Genomic DNA, 17594 nt, shown 5'->3' with positions numbered 1-17594 from the left:
CAGGAAGGCTGCCTTGAGGCTCACCTGTGGATAGCTTGTTAGGGCATGTACAATGCATAGCCTCAAGGTGATGCCTCGCATGCCATGTAGGATCGGATATGACGTAAAGTAGGTTCCGATAGGGAAGCGGGATCCTCTTCAGGAAGCGGGTGCTTGAAGAGAAAAAGTGTGGTCCGGTGACAAAAGCTAAAAAGGTGCAGTGGAAAGTAGAGATGCATGTGTACTAGAGTCTTTATTTTTTACTAGTAAAATGCTCGTGCGTTGCCACGGGCTATTAAAAAAATTAATGGCTGCATCCGTAAATATAATGCATGCCAAAATATATATGTATGGAAAAATATATAGCTAGTAATAGACTAAAAATAATTGAAATCTACTTCACTTGCAATATATTTTGATTAAAAATATAATTCAACAATGTATACATAGATGGACTTATCAGGCCTGATGCACAAAATAAACAAAGTGGTCAAAAGGCATATAACTCTTCATTATGCAGGACATAACAAGTGCTAGAAAGCACCTGCTGCTTTATTATGCTGAAGAGATAAAGCATGCCCATTGTTGTTATCCATTAGTTAAAGATAACACGTGGAGGATTTTGTTCTCTTTACACAATGTTCCAAGATACTACAACCAGAAACTTCATTGCATTATGCAATTTCTTGGCAAACTATGGGATACGGGAGGATCAAACCATGTGTAAGTGCAAACAAAAATGAATCTAATTCGAATGGAATATAGGAGGATCAAATGAACGAATGAATGAATCACACATATAACATTCATCAGTTCTTGCACGGCTGAAAATGGACCTTGATACGCTATTGCCGCAGCATCATATTGCTCCACAGAACCCATCGGACTCCTTCTCGCTAGCGCCCAGGAACCCCATTTGTGCCTCATTCACGTTGGCATAGAGGGACCACAGTTGGCCATTTCCGCCGCCGCTGCCATCAACATCTTCTATAACATGTCCCCTACCGCCCCTGACATCTTCTCCGCCAGCACCGTCACGAAGCCATGTTCACCATGTTTTACTTCACCTTACATTGTGCCTCACGTATCACAAGTACTAATATCCAGCCATGCATATTAGTAAAATACATGAATGGATCTGTAGTACATCAATATCTACACAACAAATTTGTTTTGCCGAGCGACTTATGTGCTTGCCTTCTCAAAACCGATCTGACACATCCTGATCGAACCATTTGGTCTATAGACAAATTATAGTAATTCCGCTCTCAAAAGGAGAACTGGCAGAGATAAAGAAAAAAGTGAAATCCAATAGCAAAATTTAAAAACACACGTATCCTCATAGAACTTCGGCATCAAATAAGCCAGCCAAACAACATAAATAATAACTCAAAGTCACCATTTTGAACCTAGCTTGTTTGAATTCCAAGTGTTTGGCCTTTATATAGTCCCTTAAGCTTTGTAAATCATGGTTGTTGGGTGACTGTACAACAACTCCACCATGAACAATTCAACATATTTACAACCACCTATTCTTGTATATTTACAACCACCTATTCTTGTACGAAATTCTTATCAGAACCGTTTTAGGTGTTGCCCAATGCTTTAGGTGTTGCCCAAATGCCCACTAATTTAGTAGCATTCCGTTTACTCCTTTCCCAACCTGACCACTTTCTACCAGTTCACGGAGTTAGTGATGAGAATCTAGTGGTTGCATTCGATTTAAGCAATACTATGTGGAGGTCGTTGGCAGCCCACCACGCCTGTTAGAGCTCGCGGAGCCATTGTTGAGCTACTCCTCCAAAATACATGAAAGTATACCAACTTAATTGGTTACCCTTGCGATACACATAACTAAGTTTTGAACTATATAGATAGAGTGCTCAATCATAATTTCTGCAAATCTGAAGCTGCACAATTCCAAAAAAAATTGATGCATGGGAGATGACTTACCTTCTTCATGACCGTGGTAGTTGTCACTGATGCATGGGAGATGACTTACCTTCTTCATAGTAGAATGCCCGTGCGTTGCTACGGGCTACAATGTATATAAATAAATCAAACAAATAATTAAGGTATTTGGCAAGGTCGAAGCTCATGTCTTCCTTATATGTTCCGTGTGTTCGGGCATCAAATGGGTGCCAGTGGGCTCCCCAAAACTCAATCGTTTGGATAGTCCTTGCTTCCTCAAATCCAACCCATATATGGGAAGAAATGTCGTTATCCAGACTATGCGCCCTGTTATCCCCAATGCTTGCCCCTACCCAAAAACCCGCCCCATGTTGCATCATTCCCTTTTCCTACCAGAATATCCACTTCATGCTCGGTTTTCCATCATACCGGGACATTTCTCCATGGATCCCTCTCCTTTAAAACTGGATGACACCCACGTCACCTTCTCCATGACACCCTCTCTCCTTCACATCGTATTCCCCCATAGACCGCTTACCCATGACAACGGCTGCATCCAAAAGCAGCGGCGATTAAAAGATGAGTCACTGTGGAAGGCGGCGACAATTCAAACCATCCTAGGCTTCGCCCTACACTCTCCCTACTCTATCCAGCCAAATAGATCTCTAACATGGTTGCACATATTTCTTTAGGTTTCTACGATTGTCCGGGATGAATTATGCAAATGAAACGTGGCAGCATGTAGTTGCAATTCGCAGAAGACATTAATTTCTTCCTCCCAATGTTGCCTTCTTCCTCCATTCCACCCCCGACCATCCCTCTAAACTCTACCACCATTTTTTATGCTGGTGACCCTGCACACCCTTTGACCCATCCACCTCCACCTGCCTAATCGTCCGTCGCCGCCACCCCACCCCAGCATCCGCCACCCTTGGCTATTCCTCTAAACCCTGCTACCATCTTTGATGCTGGTGACCACCTACACCTGCCTAATCATGTGTCAACACCGCCCAACCCAAGCCGCCAGAAACCCCAACCATCTATATAAGCCCCGCCACTATCTTCGATGTTTTGGTGACTATCTTCGATGTTTTGGTGACGTCACACGCCCCTCACACAAACCCGATAACCCCCGCCTCTCAACTGGGTATTTCCAAACTCATCTTGATAAGCGCCAGCGGCCTCAAGCCTGCTAAGCTACAACCAGATATCCATAAATCATGTTAAACATCGATGGTTTTATTTAGGAAGATGAAAATGATAAACTGATACACACTTCTACTCGAGAAGTCTTGAACAGAGCATCGAGCATTCATGTAGCTTCGTTAACATATTGTACATGCATGTTATATAGAAATTCCAAAATCATCCTTGTCAACAAAACATGTTATTTGATCCTCTTACAGACTGCAAAGGTATGTCTCATGCTCTAAAGATTGCCAACCATCTTATGCTTGTACTCATCATCGACTGCTATATATGTTATAAGGCACGATAACAAATTGTGCTTCATCACCTCTTGAAAATCTCACAACCTCCAATCCTTGATGCACTAAATCGACTTTCACCACGACCATTTCTGTTCCCTCGCCACCCCTGCTCGGATGAAGAGGTGACTGAAAAGAAAATGATATAAGTACATCAAACAATCAGATCAGGGGTGTTGACAATCCAGAAATGCCATAAGTCATACTGGTGTACATGAATAACCAAATGGCATATACAATTGTCCTGAAGAGGGTAAATAGAAAGTTTAACCAAAGTAATCTTACAACCTCATATTAGAGGTTAGATATCTTTCACGGCGATTACGGAATGAACACTCTTACAGTAAAGCGAGTCAGTGGTGACAACGGGAGGCACACGCGTAGTCGGCGACAACTGCGCGGATGAGAGGGTAGGACAGGGGGACTTAGTTTGTGGTCCTGTAGCTACACGATGGAAGAAGTAAAAAATCAGTGTAAGGGTGTATGTAAGATCTCACATCTGTAAGTACTCAACCGTTTTTTGTGCGTCCACACTCTGCAAGGGTGGATCTAGTTGAGAGTTTAAAAGCAAGGTGCATATATTCAGATTTTTTTTAAATGTTTTGGTATGTTTTATTGCGTGGGTGCACCAAGGTGGGGTTCAGCCACTACTTTCCCTATATTCAAATGTAAGTCATATTGGCACACATGCAGCTCTACATCTACACTGAAGTCTGAATTTGAAAAAAATTGAAATAGATAGTAGTGTCTACACTCTTCATGTAGATCACAATATCACATTATAATCCTCTACAATGGTTACATGTAAAGCAAATTTGGAGGCATATACAACTAAAAAGTAAATCATTGTATCATGGAAATGACATACTAATATGGACCATGGAATAAAATACTATTGGAAGGCATGTCTGCAAGGATTGTTTAGAAACTTGATCACTGTATCATGAAAATGATATTGCAAGAGCTGACCTTTCCCTTGTGCACATTCCCATGCTTTGACTAAAATAGAGCATTTGCAGTTCCTGCTTGGATGCTCACTTTCTTTCTGTTTACTCACTTTCTTTCTGTTTACTCACTTCATATGCTATCCCCCGATCAAATCAACAGCTAGCCAACCAGCTCTACTTTTGCAGTTTGCATTCAACACTCCAAAGGGAAAATTAGAGGCCACCCATGGCTTCAAGGATGAGGTAGTAACAGCAAGGTCGATGAGTAGCGAGAGCGCACCAGACACGGCCGCCCCAGCCCCTCCTCGACGGCACCGCGGAGATTGAGCCGCTACCGCACAGGGAGAGCCTAAGGAGCCGGTCAAGGAGACAGTACTGACACACGTCGTTGTAGACACAAGGAGATAGTACGGTCACACTTCATCCTCCATTAACTCTAACATGAGCATGTAGGCGCCTGCTACAGAAAACGGGCGTGTAAAAATCCGCACGAGGATGCAAAGAAAATGGACAGTAAGGGGCCTTCTTTGTCAAAAATGGTGCATCTAGTTGGTTAACAAACTGCAGCTCAAAGAAAAAAAATCAATTACTTGGTAAAAATGTCCCGATAATTCCTGGCAAGAAGCTATGTTGCAACAAAGATTAATCTTAAATTACCAATCACCTCCAAGCATGTTCTTACGTCCAGCCAAAGCCATGACACCTTCATCAGGAAATAATATATTTCAAACATGAGTACATGACTCACGTAGCTAGTTCCATATACATACCCTGGGTGTATACACTAAAGCAATTTCAGGCGACAGTGTGATGCTATCCATTAGTGAAGCCCCATGAATCGTCCATTTATTTATTCACTCAAGGCATTTATATCTTCCCCCATTCTCCTATCATCTATATTCTCACCTGCAAAGACATCAGACAATCAATAATGTCGAAGAGCCATCGTTATTTTTAACTACTTAAGGGCAGCCAGCCATAGGAACGTAGCAGGTACTGAACCAAATAATAACAACGAGATATAAAGGATTTTGAATTTTAAACCACAGTCTATGAAGAGCATCTATATAGCAAACAAATATGAACTTTCACAACAATAAGGAACGACAAGTAATTACTTTGCTCCCTTAATAGTTGATACTGGTATGCACCCATATGATCTTTCTGAAATTAGTACCTTCAATGGACCAATATTAGTATTATCAGAGGGCCAATATCTACTCCAACATGAAAAACAAATCGTGGTGTAAAAAGAGATATACAGCTAGTCCAACTTATTCAAGAGATTAACAAAGAAAGAAAATCTCCGCAATTAGAGTATATAGCTTCCGTCTGAAGATATGGACATGCTTTGGTATTTGTTAAATAAGTAAGCAATATCAAACTTGAGGTTTCTTCATGGAGCTGAAATCACTCACAAACTCAGTTAAGGAGGGAGATATCAAAACAGAAATGCTAATTACTCTGTCATATGGAAATAGAAATACATCAGAGAGCAGTCACTGGAAAATCAGACGGGAAAATCAGGGAGCACACATAGTCTAACAGTTGGTATCAAAGCTACAACTTATCATAGTTGGAATTCCTTTTTCATATAAACCTTGCAGATCACAAACTTATGACCTGAGCATGTAAAAGGATATATTTCAACTGAAAGGGAGACAACAACAGGGGGCTTTTTTTAACCTTGGTGCTGCATGGTGGTCTCCCAGGAGGACGCAAATGAAGGGCTCGGCGGTGTCACATGGACGCTGTGAACCGGTAGAAGAACAGTAGCCTCATGTGCATCCCAGTTGCCGCCACGCCGCCACGTGCTTGTACCTGTCAATGCCATGTGTCATTGCAGATTAGACAAAGGGCCCATGATCGACATAGTGGAGAAGAAGATACCTGGGTCGCCGACGCTGCGGTCCTCGACCAAATCCCTCTGCCCTGCCGTGCGAAAGAGACAAGAGATGGAGAGTACGTCATGCTGGGAGCTTGAAGAACCATCCGATCGTCACACAACGTCACTTTTTTGACCATCTGATCGTCACGCATCAGATTCTGAACATTTTTTTTATCAAACCATAATGAGCAGCATTCTGAATTAATCCACAGAACAGATAGAAGCACAATAGAGAGAGGTGTTGTTGCAGACCATACCTTGGACTTTCTGGTTGTATGCCTTCTTGTCGCGCGTCATCAGCGAAGCCGCCTCCCCGTTCAAGGGGTCCGAGAGGTTGGGGTACAAGAACCTGAGGCAAAAACACCTTAAAGATGTTCAGAAGGTCTACAGCAGCATAACAACAAAATTTTGATGCTCTAGTAAGCACAACCATGAAAATCCTCTGAGTTCTTTCAGCACAACCGTTTGTAATATACAATCTAGACATAGGTTTGATGTTATTTGAAAATAAAAAATATGGTTAGAAAATACAAATGGGAGTAGTACTAATTCTTGAGACCAAAGATGTCTTTTCTATTAACATTTATTTTAATAGATAAGAGATCAAATATTTTAAGGGAATACTACTCCAAGAAAAGATCGTGTAACTCCAGAGACGAACTGCCTACAACATCAACTAACAAGTATTCCAGAATTGATCCATGGTTAACTTGAACATATCAGATTAACTTTGACTTGGTGGATCGATATGCAGAGATGTAGAAGGTCCTGCATTGGAAAAGCCATATGGGGCTACGGCATACGTCGCCCTGAACCTTGACTTAACAGTGCAGCGTGTTCTACACATGATGGACACGATGGTTCAGTAGAAAGTCCAAACCTTGAGGAGCTGCAGGTCCATGGCGTCCCAGATCCATGAAGAAGCCCTTGACGGCAGTGACCGTGGTGGATGGGGATATCCCACGGTGTGCTCCATCTGCATCTGCTGCAGCAGAGGATATGAAGGTACTGCAGGAAATATATAGATTATCGCCCTCAATCATGTGTAATAAATTTGTACATTCTCTCTGTATTAGTTTGTTATTTCTAGCATCAATTCAAAAAATTAGGTGGCAGCAGCGCCTCAACAAGAATCAATATAAGTGACAGAATGACATACACAGCAGCATGCCAATCATGGCTCACAAGATTCACAGATAGGCATACGAAGAAGGAAAAAGAAAAGCATGTGTACGAAACCTGCATCAGTGCATCATTCTGAACAGACACAAAGTAGAAGAACGCCGAGGCAGAGTCAGAATCCTGTCAGGAAAGAGGCAGGTACAAAATCAAGAAGGCATGCGCGCATACCGGCACCTCCAATAAGGAATCCGTGCAGCCACCACTCCATCCGCTCTAGCAACCAGCTCGGGTCAACACGGCCACGCAACTGCCGCTTCATCCCCTCTCGCAACATCCTTCTCTCGGCTGGACCACCCTCCTTGGCTCCTTGCATTGTTGGACTGTGACCCCGACCTGAGCTAGCTGCTACCCGATGGTCTCCTCGGCCTCGAAGCAGCAGTGGTCGTGGACTTGGGGAAAAGGAGGGATGGCCGCTGGGGAGCTGGAGTCTCGAGGGAGAGGGAGGCGCACCTGTGGTGGTCGTCGGCCCCTCGCTGCTCCGCCGCGCGCGCGGGCACCTGCACCTCCGCGTGCGCGCCCCCGCGGCGCTGCGTCACCGCCTGCTCCGCCCGGTGCCGCGCTGCTCCCGCGGTCCCGCCTCGCTGTGCCGCCTGGGCGCCCCCGCTCCGGCTGCGGGCTCCCCAGCCTCGCGCCGGCCTCCGCGCGGCTCTCGTGCCTCGACCGGCTCCCACCCCACGCAGGCCGGCTTCTGCCGCTTCCTGGCCGCCGGCTCCCGCCGCCCGGCTTGCCGGTTTCCCCGCAGCCCGTCCTGCCGGCTTCGCCCGCGCCGGCTTCCCCCGCAAACCCGGCCAGCTCCGCTCCTCCGCAACTGCAGGCGGCGGCTCCTCTCGTTCCCCGGTGGCGGCGGCGGCTCCTCTCGGGGCTGGGGCGTCGTTTGGGAGATGAACCAGATCGAGATCTGACGAGCCTGGGAGGATGAAGATAAAAACCAGAAGAAAGTGGTAAGAGGATGACGAAAATAAAACGGAGGTGGGAGAATGACAGGAAAAACCAGCGAAAAAAACCGCGTAGACTATTCATCAAGTCGTCGTAGAGATTTTTTTAATGAGACTCACTAATGGTAGCTTGCATTGGGAAGAAAAAATAAATGTTATCCATTAAAAGTAGAGATTTTTTTAATGAGACCCACTAATGATAGCTTGCATTGGAAAGAAAAAATAAATGTAGGTGCCTCAAATTACTTTTTGTCATGGGGCAAATTACTTTTTGTCATGGAGCATATGTATTCATATGCCACCATTGTACATGCCCTTAGTCTGCGTTTATGTTGAGCTTGCTGGAGGGTGTTTTGCGTTATTTGGTTGTCCAAAAATATGTCCGCACCATTGGCTTAGCTTTTATGTTTTGCTTTTGCTGAACTGCTCCACTAAGTGAGCTGTTTGTAAGACTTTCTCCGTCGTTTCATTCTGGCAATGGAACCGGGGAGGTAGCTCCCTGTTCTTATAAGAAAACAATGAGAGTCACGGTGCTAGTGCTACGAAAACTTGAATGCAGAATGATTATTTTATTCCTTGGTTATGTACACAAGCTGAAATAAACCGGTACAAAGTTCCTTTTCAGTTTCAGCTGAACAGAACACCGCCACAATCCATCCTTTTACGCATTTCAACAGAACAGCAGCCTTAGGCAGCCGCACGAGGTAGGAAAAATACAGTGGATGGATGGACTGACCATCAGATGCAACACCTGCCGCTTTGCATTAGGTTGTTGCCACTTAAGTCTACATAGAAGTACCAGGAGGAGAAGAACGGTGGAGGGCACAGAGGCAAAGCACCAGTCTGAACCGTGTGAAGATTCAACGGAGAATAACGACACTGCTTTCGTCTTCTCGCACGCGCAACTCTCAACGGATAGACCTGCAAAAGCAAATGAGGTTTCTTAGCCAGGAGTAGTTCGATTTCGCCAATAGAACTGAACTATACAGCGAGCCAACTACTCTATCTGAAGGGAAAACTAGTCAAAAGGCAAGACAATGCGTAGCAGTACACTGCGTTACAGTCGTTGAATACGGCACTCAGGGGGTCTCAGCATATCGCTGTTGACTATTGAGTTCTGACACGTACACGCATGATCTCATCCATCAAGAGAGCACAAGACTAATCGAGTTGTCGATTTCGTCTCGAATTAAACGAAGCAACATGCTTACATATGGAAACTAAAGTAGATAGGAGATTTTTCCCAGAAGAAGTACTCAGTGTTCTTCAGTCATGTTGCAGCATCTTAAATGAATTTGGGGAGTGAAATGACATTTGCAATATGTTTCGATCATCTACGGGCTGCAAATTATTTTGTGATTGAAATACACGCATGGCTCACGAGCATAACCAATCAGTAGTGTCTAGAACCTTGAAACGTTACAGAAATCAGGCGTCAGAACGTACCTCCTACGTGTATCTATGATGCAGAGCACCGCATCGATCAATCTTTGAAGATGACGGTGTCGGCGATGGCCATGAGCGGGCCAAGGCAGTCGGGCGCGAACTTGCGCGCGAACATGTGCTCATAGGTGGAGCTGTTGGACTGGCGTAGCTCGGCGATGAGCCGCGGCGACACCTCTGGCGCGGAATACGTGTGCGGGTGGCCCTCGAAGCTGTCGGTCCAGTTGACGCGCGTGAGCGTGTACCGGGTGCAGCCGGCGGGGTCGGCCATGTCGAGAAGCGTCGGGAAATAGTGCTCCTCCGGGTAGCACGAGCCCTGCGACTCCGGCAGGCACGGCTCCCTAAACTTTCGCCAGAGACGGCGCTCGCGGACGACTAGCACGGCGTGGCGGCGGGCCAGCGTGAAGAACTGGGAGCCGATGCGGAACCGGTCGAAGGGCACCTCCGGGAGCATGGCGTCGTCACCGCGCGCCACGTAGCGCGCGGGCATCTGGGGCTCGCCGGTGAGCACCTCGATATAGCTCGGGAGGCGGTGGTGGTGCGCGGCCTTGGGCGGGAAGAGCGCCTCGTAGAGCCGCGGGAAGGAGTGGAGCGGGACGCAGTGCTGCGAGAGCAGCGCGAAGTAGGCGTTGGCCGGGTCGTCGAGTAGCGCGGCGACAAGCAGCCGCCGCGCCGCAGCGATGAGGCTCGGGTCCCCGCGCCGCGTCGGCTTGGCCGCGACGAAGCGGCCCCGGAAGGAAGGCGTAGGGGGGAGCCGCAGCCGCACCGCCGGGTCTGCGTGCACGTAGACGTTGAACTGGTCAGCGTGCCCCGCGAAGAAGCGCTCCCAAAGCGGCGCGAAGGTGAGGTCGGAGTTGGTCAGGAACATGAACGCCACCTTGGACGCCACCGCCGCGCCCTCGCCGGCGTCGAGCGTCACGCGCCGGTATAGCGCGAGGTCCTCCGGTCCCTCCTCAACTCCCGCCCCTCCGCCGCTGATCCCCGCAGCAGCACCAGCGGCGGCCGGCGGCGCCTCCTCGTCCCCAACCACCACGGCCAGCGGCAGCGGCGGCGACGCCGTGCGAGGGGCCAGGACGAGCAGCGCCGTGAGCGAGGCGAAGAGCAGGAGGGACAGCACCATCGGCGACGACGCCGTCATGGCGATTAATTCCGGCCACTAATCCCGCACGAAATCGAGGGGAAATCACAATCGACGGACCGAATCGGGGGTCAGAACCTCATCCCGGCGATCAGAATCGAGGGTTTCTATAGGGAATGCTACGCTAGGAAGGAAGGAAGGAAGGCAAGCGAGGGAGGGAAGTGGAATGGAGTGGCGCTAGTCCCGTCTCGCGTCCGCCTCTCCTATCGCTTTCTCCTTCTCTTTGTCTTTGTTTCACTCTCAGCTCGGCGGACACCGACGTGGCAGCAATATCAAGTTTTTTTTAGGGAGGCAAGGCAGGAATGAATATCAAGTGCGCCACGGGATTTTCTTTGCTTCGGTCCGTGACATGCAGGCCCGTGGTTTGGTGGGGTCTCTGTGGCAGTGGGTGTGGAGTACTATTTTTCTTTTGGAGGGCAAGGCAGGGCGAGGAAGGCGGATGGATGGCTGTCGGGCCGAGTTTGAGGGTAAGGATGAATACGGGCCGTCGGATGCGATTTGCCAAGATATTGTGTCCTAGTGCGGTTTCTTTGTTAATCGGGCGGTGTGTTAGTGGGGAATCGGATCCGAACCAGTTGCCTAAGGATGCGTTTGGTTGAATGTGTCGTATGAATGGGTTGGGACCATTCAATTTTTTTGGGATTGAACCATTCAATTCATGTGTTTGGCTGAATATAAGTGGTGAGCTAATTATTTAGGACGGGACCACCAGTCATGCTCACATAGTCATGCATGCAAAGGGCGGCCATTTGATTCGACCGATTTGGTTGGGTGGAACGGTTCAGCATCTTCATGGCATATTCTCTTTTTTTGGCTCGAACCATTCATGTGCTTTATAACCAAACATGTCTATTTTCTGAACGATCCCAACCCATTCATTACCGCCCTTGCAACCAAACGCACCCTAATTTGGGCCCCGTCAGTTTCGCTTTTCTTCAGGCAAGTACAGTATTGATATACCACTTTCTCACGGAGAATTTTGCCAGCAACCGAGGAATTCAATGTTGAGATCAGCAGGGTAGGTAAGCTCACTGCGAACTGGCTCGCCGAATGCACGGCAGGGCAGAGGAGACGCGCATGTGTCTATCGGTATGGTATCCGTAGCCAGCAGCGGCAGCGCATCGATCGGCATCCTCTGCACGCCCGCGTGTCCCATGCATGCCTTGCCTTGGCATCAAGCTGGAGTCTGCTCGAAACTCGACCATATCACACGTGTGGAGCATGCAGAGACCAAGGTTCGTGTCCGCCTGCCAACCATGCTGTGCTAAAAAACCATATATGCATCATCAGATGCTGTGTCACTCTTCTCCACCACCCAGTGCACAAGTGTATCAGTCCGTATCCGTCCCATGACGATGAAGAGGGCGCATTCATTTTTATGGTCACCCATAGTTCAATGCTTTGACCTACATGGTTTGAGTCGCTTGCTGACCTTTTTTTAGCTGCTTGCTGACCTTTTAAAATGAAGACTCCACATGCTCTGGGTAGCCGGTAACGTGTTTTTTCAATCAGAATGACTAATTCACATCTAGATGTTTTTTAAAAATGTCACATCTAAGTAGTTCATCACATAATAAGGGGCTTCAAGATTTGTACAAAATATATTTTTAATTGCTTTTTGCTGATGCTGTGTGATGTCATGCTTAGATGTGACATAGTTATGTCATATCTAGATGAGTCCTAGCTACACCTTTTTTAATCATCTCCCGCGTGCGCTGGAAATAAGTCGCGCGTTGGAAAAAAAATCATGTTATTGCGCGCGGGCTGAAACGAGCACTCAGACGCGCAATAATTGTGTGCGGGGTAAAATTGGTTCAGTGCGCGGAGGAAAACGGCATCGCACGCGGTGTATTTGCTACATCCGCTCCGGCACGCTGGATAGCGACGATTCGTACGCGACTTCACCAACCGCCAGATCTGAGACATCCAGGCGCCGCCGCACGCACCTTCCCCATTCGCTCCGGTGACCCGTCGACGCTCCCCGCCTATCCCCGCGCGCCGCTGCTGCTTCCTCCACCTCCTCTCCTTGCCGCCGCCCCTCGAGCGCACCCTTCCTCCAACGAACAGCGCTCGGCGGCCGTTTGCACGTCAGTGCCCATAAGGTGTTTGACAAAATGCTTGCAAGGTATGTATTGCTTCAACTTTATATTTTGTAGATGAATTTGGTGCATGTTGTTTGTAGTCTTAAAACTAGTTTAAATTCAATATTGCAGATGAGCTTGTCCTATGATTCTTCCGATGAAGAATTTGATATTCAAGAGGACGAAGACCTCGCAATGATCCTAGCTATGCATGTCAATAAAAAGATGAAGCACGATGGTTCGGTTATGGGTCGTCAGAAATTATGGAGGGATAAGATCGATGCCCACAACAGATTGATGAGGTACTATTTTGTGGAGAATCGCATATACCCCGAGTCCTACTTTCGGTGCCGTTTTAGGAGGGGCATCGCGTTGTCCAAACGCATTGTGGAGAAACTGGCGAGCCATGATCGGTTTTTTCAGTAAAGAAGGAATGCCGTTGGAGAACTCGGGCATAGCACCTTTCAAAAGGTGACCGCTGCTTTGTGTATGTTGGCATACGGTATTCCGGTGGATCTCGTTGATGACCGCTTAGCCATGGTCAAGCCATCATGTGTGTCAAGCGCTTCGCAAACGGAATTGTGCAAGTGTTTGGTCCGGAATATTTGAGAGCTCCCAATGCTGAAGACACCGTAAGGCTTTTGGAGATGAATAAAGCTCGTGGGTTCCAAGGTATGCTTGTCTCAATAGATTACATGCATTGGAGTTGGAAGAACTGTCCTAAGGCATGGCATGGACAATTCCACGACCAGAAAAAGGGTTACACTATAATTCTTGAAGTGGTGGCCGATCACGAGACTTGGATTTGGCATATTTTTTTGGAATTCCTCGATCTTTGAATGACATCAAGGTTCTTAATCGGTCACCACTCATGAATAAGATTGCAAATGATAAAACTACACCGGTGGAGTTTGTAGCAAATGGCCATACATACAACTATGGCTACTATCTTACGGATGACATCTACCCAAGGTGGCAAATATTGCCGATCTAGTATCGAACATACGGTACCTCCGCTTCAGTACACGTTCAGCTCGATGACGTCCTCGCCTTCTTGATCCAGCAAGATGGGTGAAATAGTAGATGAGTTCCGACAGCACGACGACATGGTGATGGTGATGCTATCTTCGCAGGGCATCACCTAAGCACTCTGAAAATATGACCAAGGAACGAAACTGTGGAGAGTGGCGCCGCACACGGCTAAGAGATTGTCGTGGCCTTGTGTGGTGCCCTCTCCCTCATATATATATACTAGACCATGAAAGTGCGCGTTGCCGCACCCGTCCATCTTCAGGAAGGTTGACATGTATTATTTGAGAAAGCGGGATGATATCTAACTGTAAAGATAATTACCCCCACAAATATGTTAACATCGCATTCCATGATGCACTGAATATTATAAAATGGATCGTATCAACTAATATGAAAGCACGTAATATGATATTATAAGACAACCATTCTCAATGAAGACGGTATTATGCTCCAATTAATGCATTCACAAAAAATAACTTTTTAGATTATTACTTTGATCAACACATACGAGGATGATTTCTGAGTACACACAACTCTTTACAACCATTAAGGATTATACAATGTCAAGACGTTATAAACTCTCACAAACTCTATTAAGGTAGTAGACATTCATATAACAGCACACCAATCTCAGTATTATAGTTGAGCACACATAAGCTGCCATTTGTGGCTTGCAAAATGGATTGTGATGCCAACTGGATGTCCCTGGTTATGATTCTGTCACACTTCCTTCATGAGGGTGTAGTAGTTTATCACATTGTCATCATCGACTGGAGTCGAGTTAGTTGTTAACTGCGTTTGGATTTCTGATGATCCCGCAGCCTTCCTCCGGGCTGAAGCTATTTTCGGTGAAGTGAGGTCTTAGGTTTCAACTTTCAAATTGCTGGGCCTACATAGACAGAATCACGAAAGCATCATGCCAGCGACTGAAAGTTGGAGACTGAAGACGACAATGTTGCTCATGTAAGGAAGATTATAGGCAGATGTTTCCAGTTCTTACCTAGTTCTGGAGGTCCTCCACTTTGAACGTCAATCAGAGTCTGGCATGTGGTTGACCCCAAGACGATTTCTTCAGAGTACAACACATCCTTCACCTCACTGGTGTGTGCAGCAAAATACCCACATTGTAGTGATTTTTGATTAATTTCTTTGTACTGCATCTATATCCAGCAATTCTGAATGTACAATGTGTAGTGAATTGGAGAGGGGCATGTTGCATACCTAACCAGTAGGAGATATTTTGTGAAGGATCCTACCCTTTTGGCGTCAAGCCTAGTTGTTAATGATTTTCAAAGCTTTTTCTGTAATTTCTTTAACCTGCATAAACAAGGTCAATATTTTTTAACAGAACATATTAACAACCAAAACAATAAAGAGCTAGTAAAGCTACTAAAGACGAAGCAAGTAAATTGAAGGAACAATAATAATCTTTGTTATCAGCCTATCTTTGAGAGCTTTAACTGCCGGTTGCTGCTCAGCCTTCTCAAGTTCATTATTCCCTGCAATGCTGAACACTGGACAACACAAAATATTGGTGTTGAGCGAGATATTACCAGTTCACAATATTATAAGAGAGCTAAGAAGCTGGCAATCGATCTTAAAAGGAGAAGAAACCTCTGTATGTGTGATCTTTTTTTGCTGGCCCTTGGCCTCGACCTTTTCTTTTCTCTGATCTCCTTTCTGATCCCCATGTAAATAATTTTGCTTACTAATCTAATCGAGTGGCAGAGAGAGCGCCTGCCTTAACCCTTAAGCCTAAAAAAAAGATGGGCAAGGTTCATGCTCTTTCAGCAACACTAATGGATGAGAAGCTATTGCTCTTTGTGAACTGCCAATGAGGCCCTGAGCTATAGTGGCCATCTAAGACGGTTGCACAATCTGTAGTGCTGCAGGGCCTGTGTCACCTCTTGAAAGCTCTAGCAACAAGAACAATGCAACTTGTCGTATGTTAAATATGATCACATATGGACAGAACCAGAACATGTTCTGGTTTTGCCTCCATCTAGGACAGATTGATTACACTCTTTTCTGCATTTCACTATATTGTTCTAAGCAACCTATCGTATACAGTAAAAGGAATACCATGCCATGAATGACATTAAATGCCCTAAATTTATGGATAACAAAGCATGAACATATGAGATATGGCAGTACACTGGAACTAATTATCTGGCTGGCAGCCATCGCAAATTTTGAGGTTAAGAATTCCATGGAGCAATATATAAGCCTACAAAATTTTCCAATATTGGTTGACCACTATCTGTTGAAAACTGTGATTGGGAAAGACATTAACACAGTGAAATCATAGGGTTGAAGAGGGGATTGTAGGGGAGGGGGAAGAGGAGGGGAATTTGCATCAAAGATGAAGATATAGGAAACCTAACCGATAAGCATAGGTGCTCCACGTGATGCTGCCGGAATATGAAGTGAGATGGGAGAGCGCAGGCGACGAACATATATACATGTGCACAAACTCAAAGGCTGGCGAAACAGAAACTGACCTCCATTAATTTCAGCGGAGGCCGGAGAGACTTCAATCGACAGCGGCGGTCGCAGCGACGCTTCGCCTTGACCTGCCACATCAGCTGCGATGAATCGCCTCTGCTTGGCGCGTCTGAGAGGATCCCTATCGATCGGCCGCTTCGCCTCGATCTGCATCGCCACCGGAAGGGCATCTCTCTTATGCTGGCTAGGTCTTTTTTTTTTCTCGTGAACAAGCCTTGGTGAAGGCGAGTTCTAGGGCCCAGTAAAACAAGAGCCGAGATTCAAGGAGTGACTTCTGGCCCAATAAACCACAAATGGCGTAGGTAAGTCTACAGAGTAGCGGCCCAACAGACTCCAGATGAGGCCCAGAGACGTGAAAACGTTGTGAGGAGCCGTAGCTCGACGCGTTATACTGTTTTGTAATAGGTGAGGGAAGAGGGGAGGCAGCCAGGAGGCGCCCCAAGGGGGGCAAATCCCCCTTGGGCTCCTGCCCTGCCCCCCCCCCTTCCTTATTGGCGCGCGGGAGGAATGTAGGGAAGGTGGCGCCCGCCTCCCTTTCTCTCATGAGGAGGGAAAGGCAGGAGGGCCCAACCCTCCCCCTTTCCTTGCCAGAGGGCCGGCGGCCAGGGAGAGGGTGCGCCGAGCCCCTTGTGGGCTGGTGTGTGTGCCTCCCCTTGGCCCATTAGGCCCATAGACCTCCCGGGCCTCCCAGAACCCTTTCCGGTGATCCGATGGTTACCCAGTACAACCCGAAACCTTTCTGGTATCCAAATAGCATCGTCATATATATCAATCTTTACCTCCAAACCATTTCGGAACTCCTCGTCATCTCTGTGATCTCATCCGGGACTCCGAACAACATTCGGTCACCAAATCATATAACTCATATAACACTATATCGTCAACGAACGTTAAGCATGCGGACCCTATGGGTTCGAGAACTATGTAGACATGACCGAGACACTTCTCCGATCAATAACCAATAGCGGAACTTGGATGCCCATATTGGTTCCTACATATTCTACGAAGATCTTTTTTGGTCAAACCTTATGACAACATACATAATTCCCTTTGTCTATCGGTATGT

The 17594-nt window shown here is 46.7% G+C and overlaps 2 protein-coding genes and 1 long non-coding RNA gene across 4 annotated transcripts; all 3 read right to left on the bottom strand.

The window, feature by feature from the left end:
- Nucleotides 1–3111: 3111 nt before the first annotated feature.
- On the bottom strand, nt 3112–9425 carry LOC123039225 (uncharacterized). The gene is made up of 9 exons (XM_044462478.1): nt 9404–9425; nt 9169–9250; nt 7845–8301; nt 7093–7220; nt 6470–6561; nt 6215–6256; nt 6011–6145; nt 4347–5230; nt 3112–3506 (listed from the first exon to the last, which is right to left on the bottom strand). The coding sequence occupies exons 1-8, from the start codon at nt 9423–9425 to the stop codon at nt 5175–5177; spliced, it is 1014 nt and encodes a 337-aa protein (XP_044318413.1). The 3' UTR covers nt 3112–3506; nt 4347–5174.
- On the bottom strand, nt 8879–11138 carry LOC123045016 (glycosyltransferase BC10-like). Its single transcript, XM_044467924.1, has 2 exons — nt 9776–11138; nt 8879–9250 (listed from the first exon to the last, which is right to left on the bottom strand). Exon 1 carries the CDS (start codon nt 10908–10910, stop codon nt 9813–9815), a length of 1098 nt encoding a protein of 365 aa, XP_044323859.1. The 5' UTR covers nt 10911–11138; the 3' UTR covers nt 8879–9250; nt 9776–9812.
- Nucleotides 11139–14466: 3328 nt separating this feature from the next.
- Nucleotides 14467–16732, bottom strand: LOC123045015 (uncharacterized). Of its 2 annotated transcripts, XR_006420951.1 has the most exons (4): nt 16525–16732; nt 15245–15340; nt 15024–15121; nt 14467–14912 (listed from the first exon to the last, which is right to left on the bottom strand). It is a non-coding gene; the product is annotated as an uncharacterized lncRNA (long non-coding RNA). The 2 variants fall into 2 exon arrangements; XR_006420950.1 differs by having other exon boundaries at nt 15245–16730.
- Between the last annotated feature and the right edge of the window lie 862 nt (nt 16733–17594).

Source organism: Triticum aestivum, chromosome 2B, assembly GCF_018294505.1.
Source record: "Triticum aestivum cultivar Chinese Spring chromosome 2B, IWGSC CS RefSeq v2.1, whole genome shotgun sequence".
Classification (NCBI taxonomy): domain Eukaryota; kingdom Viridiplantae; phylum Streptophyta; class Magnoliopsida; order Poales; family Poaceae; genus Triticum; species Triticum aestivum.
Note: the sequence above shows the minus strand (reverse complement) of the source record. Positions and strands in the feature narration are given on the sequence as shown.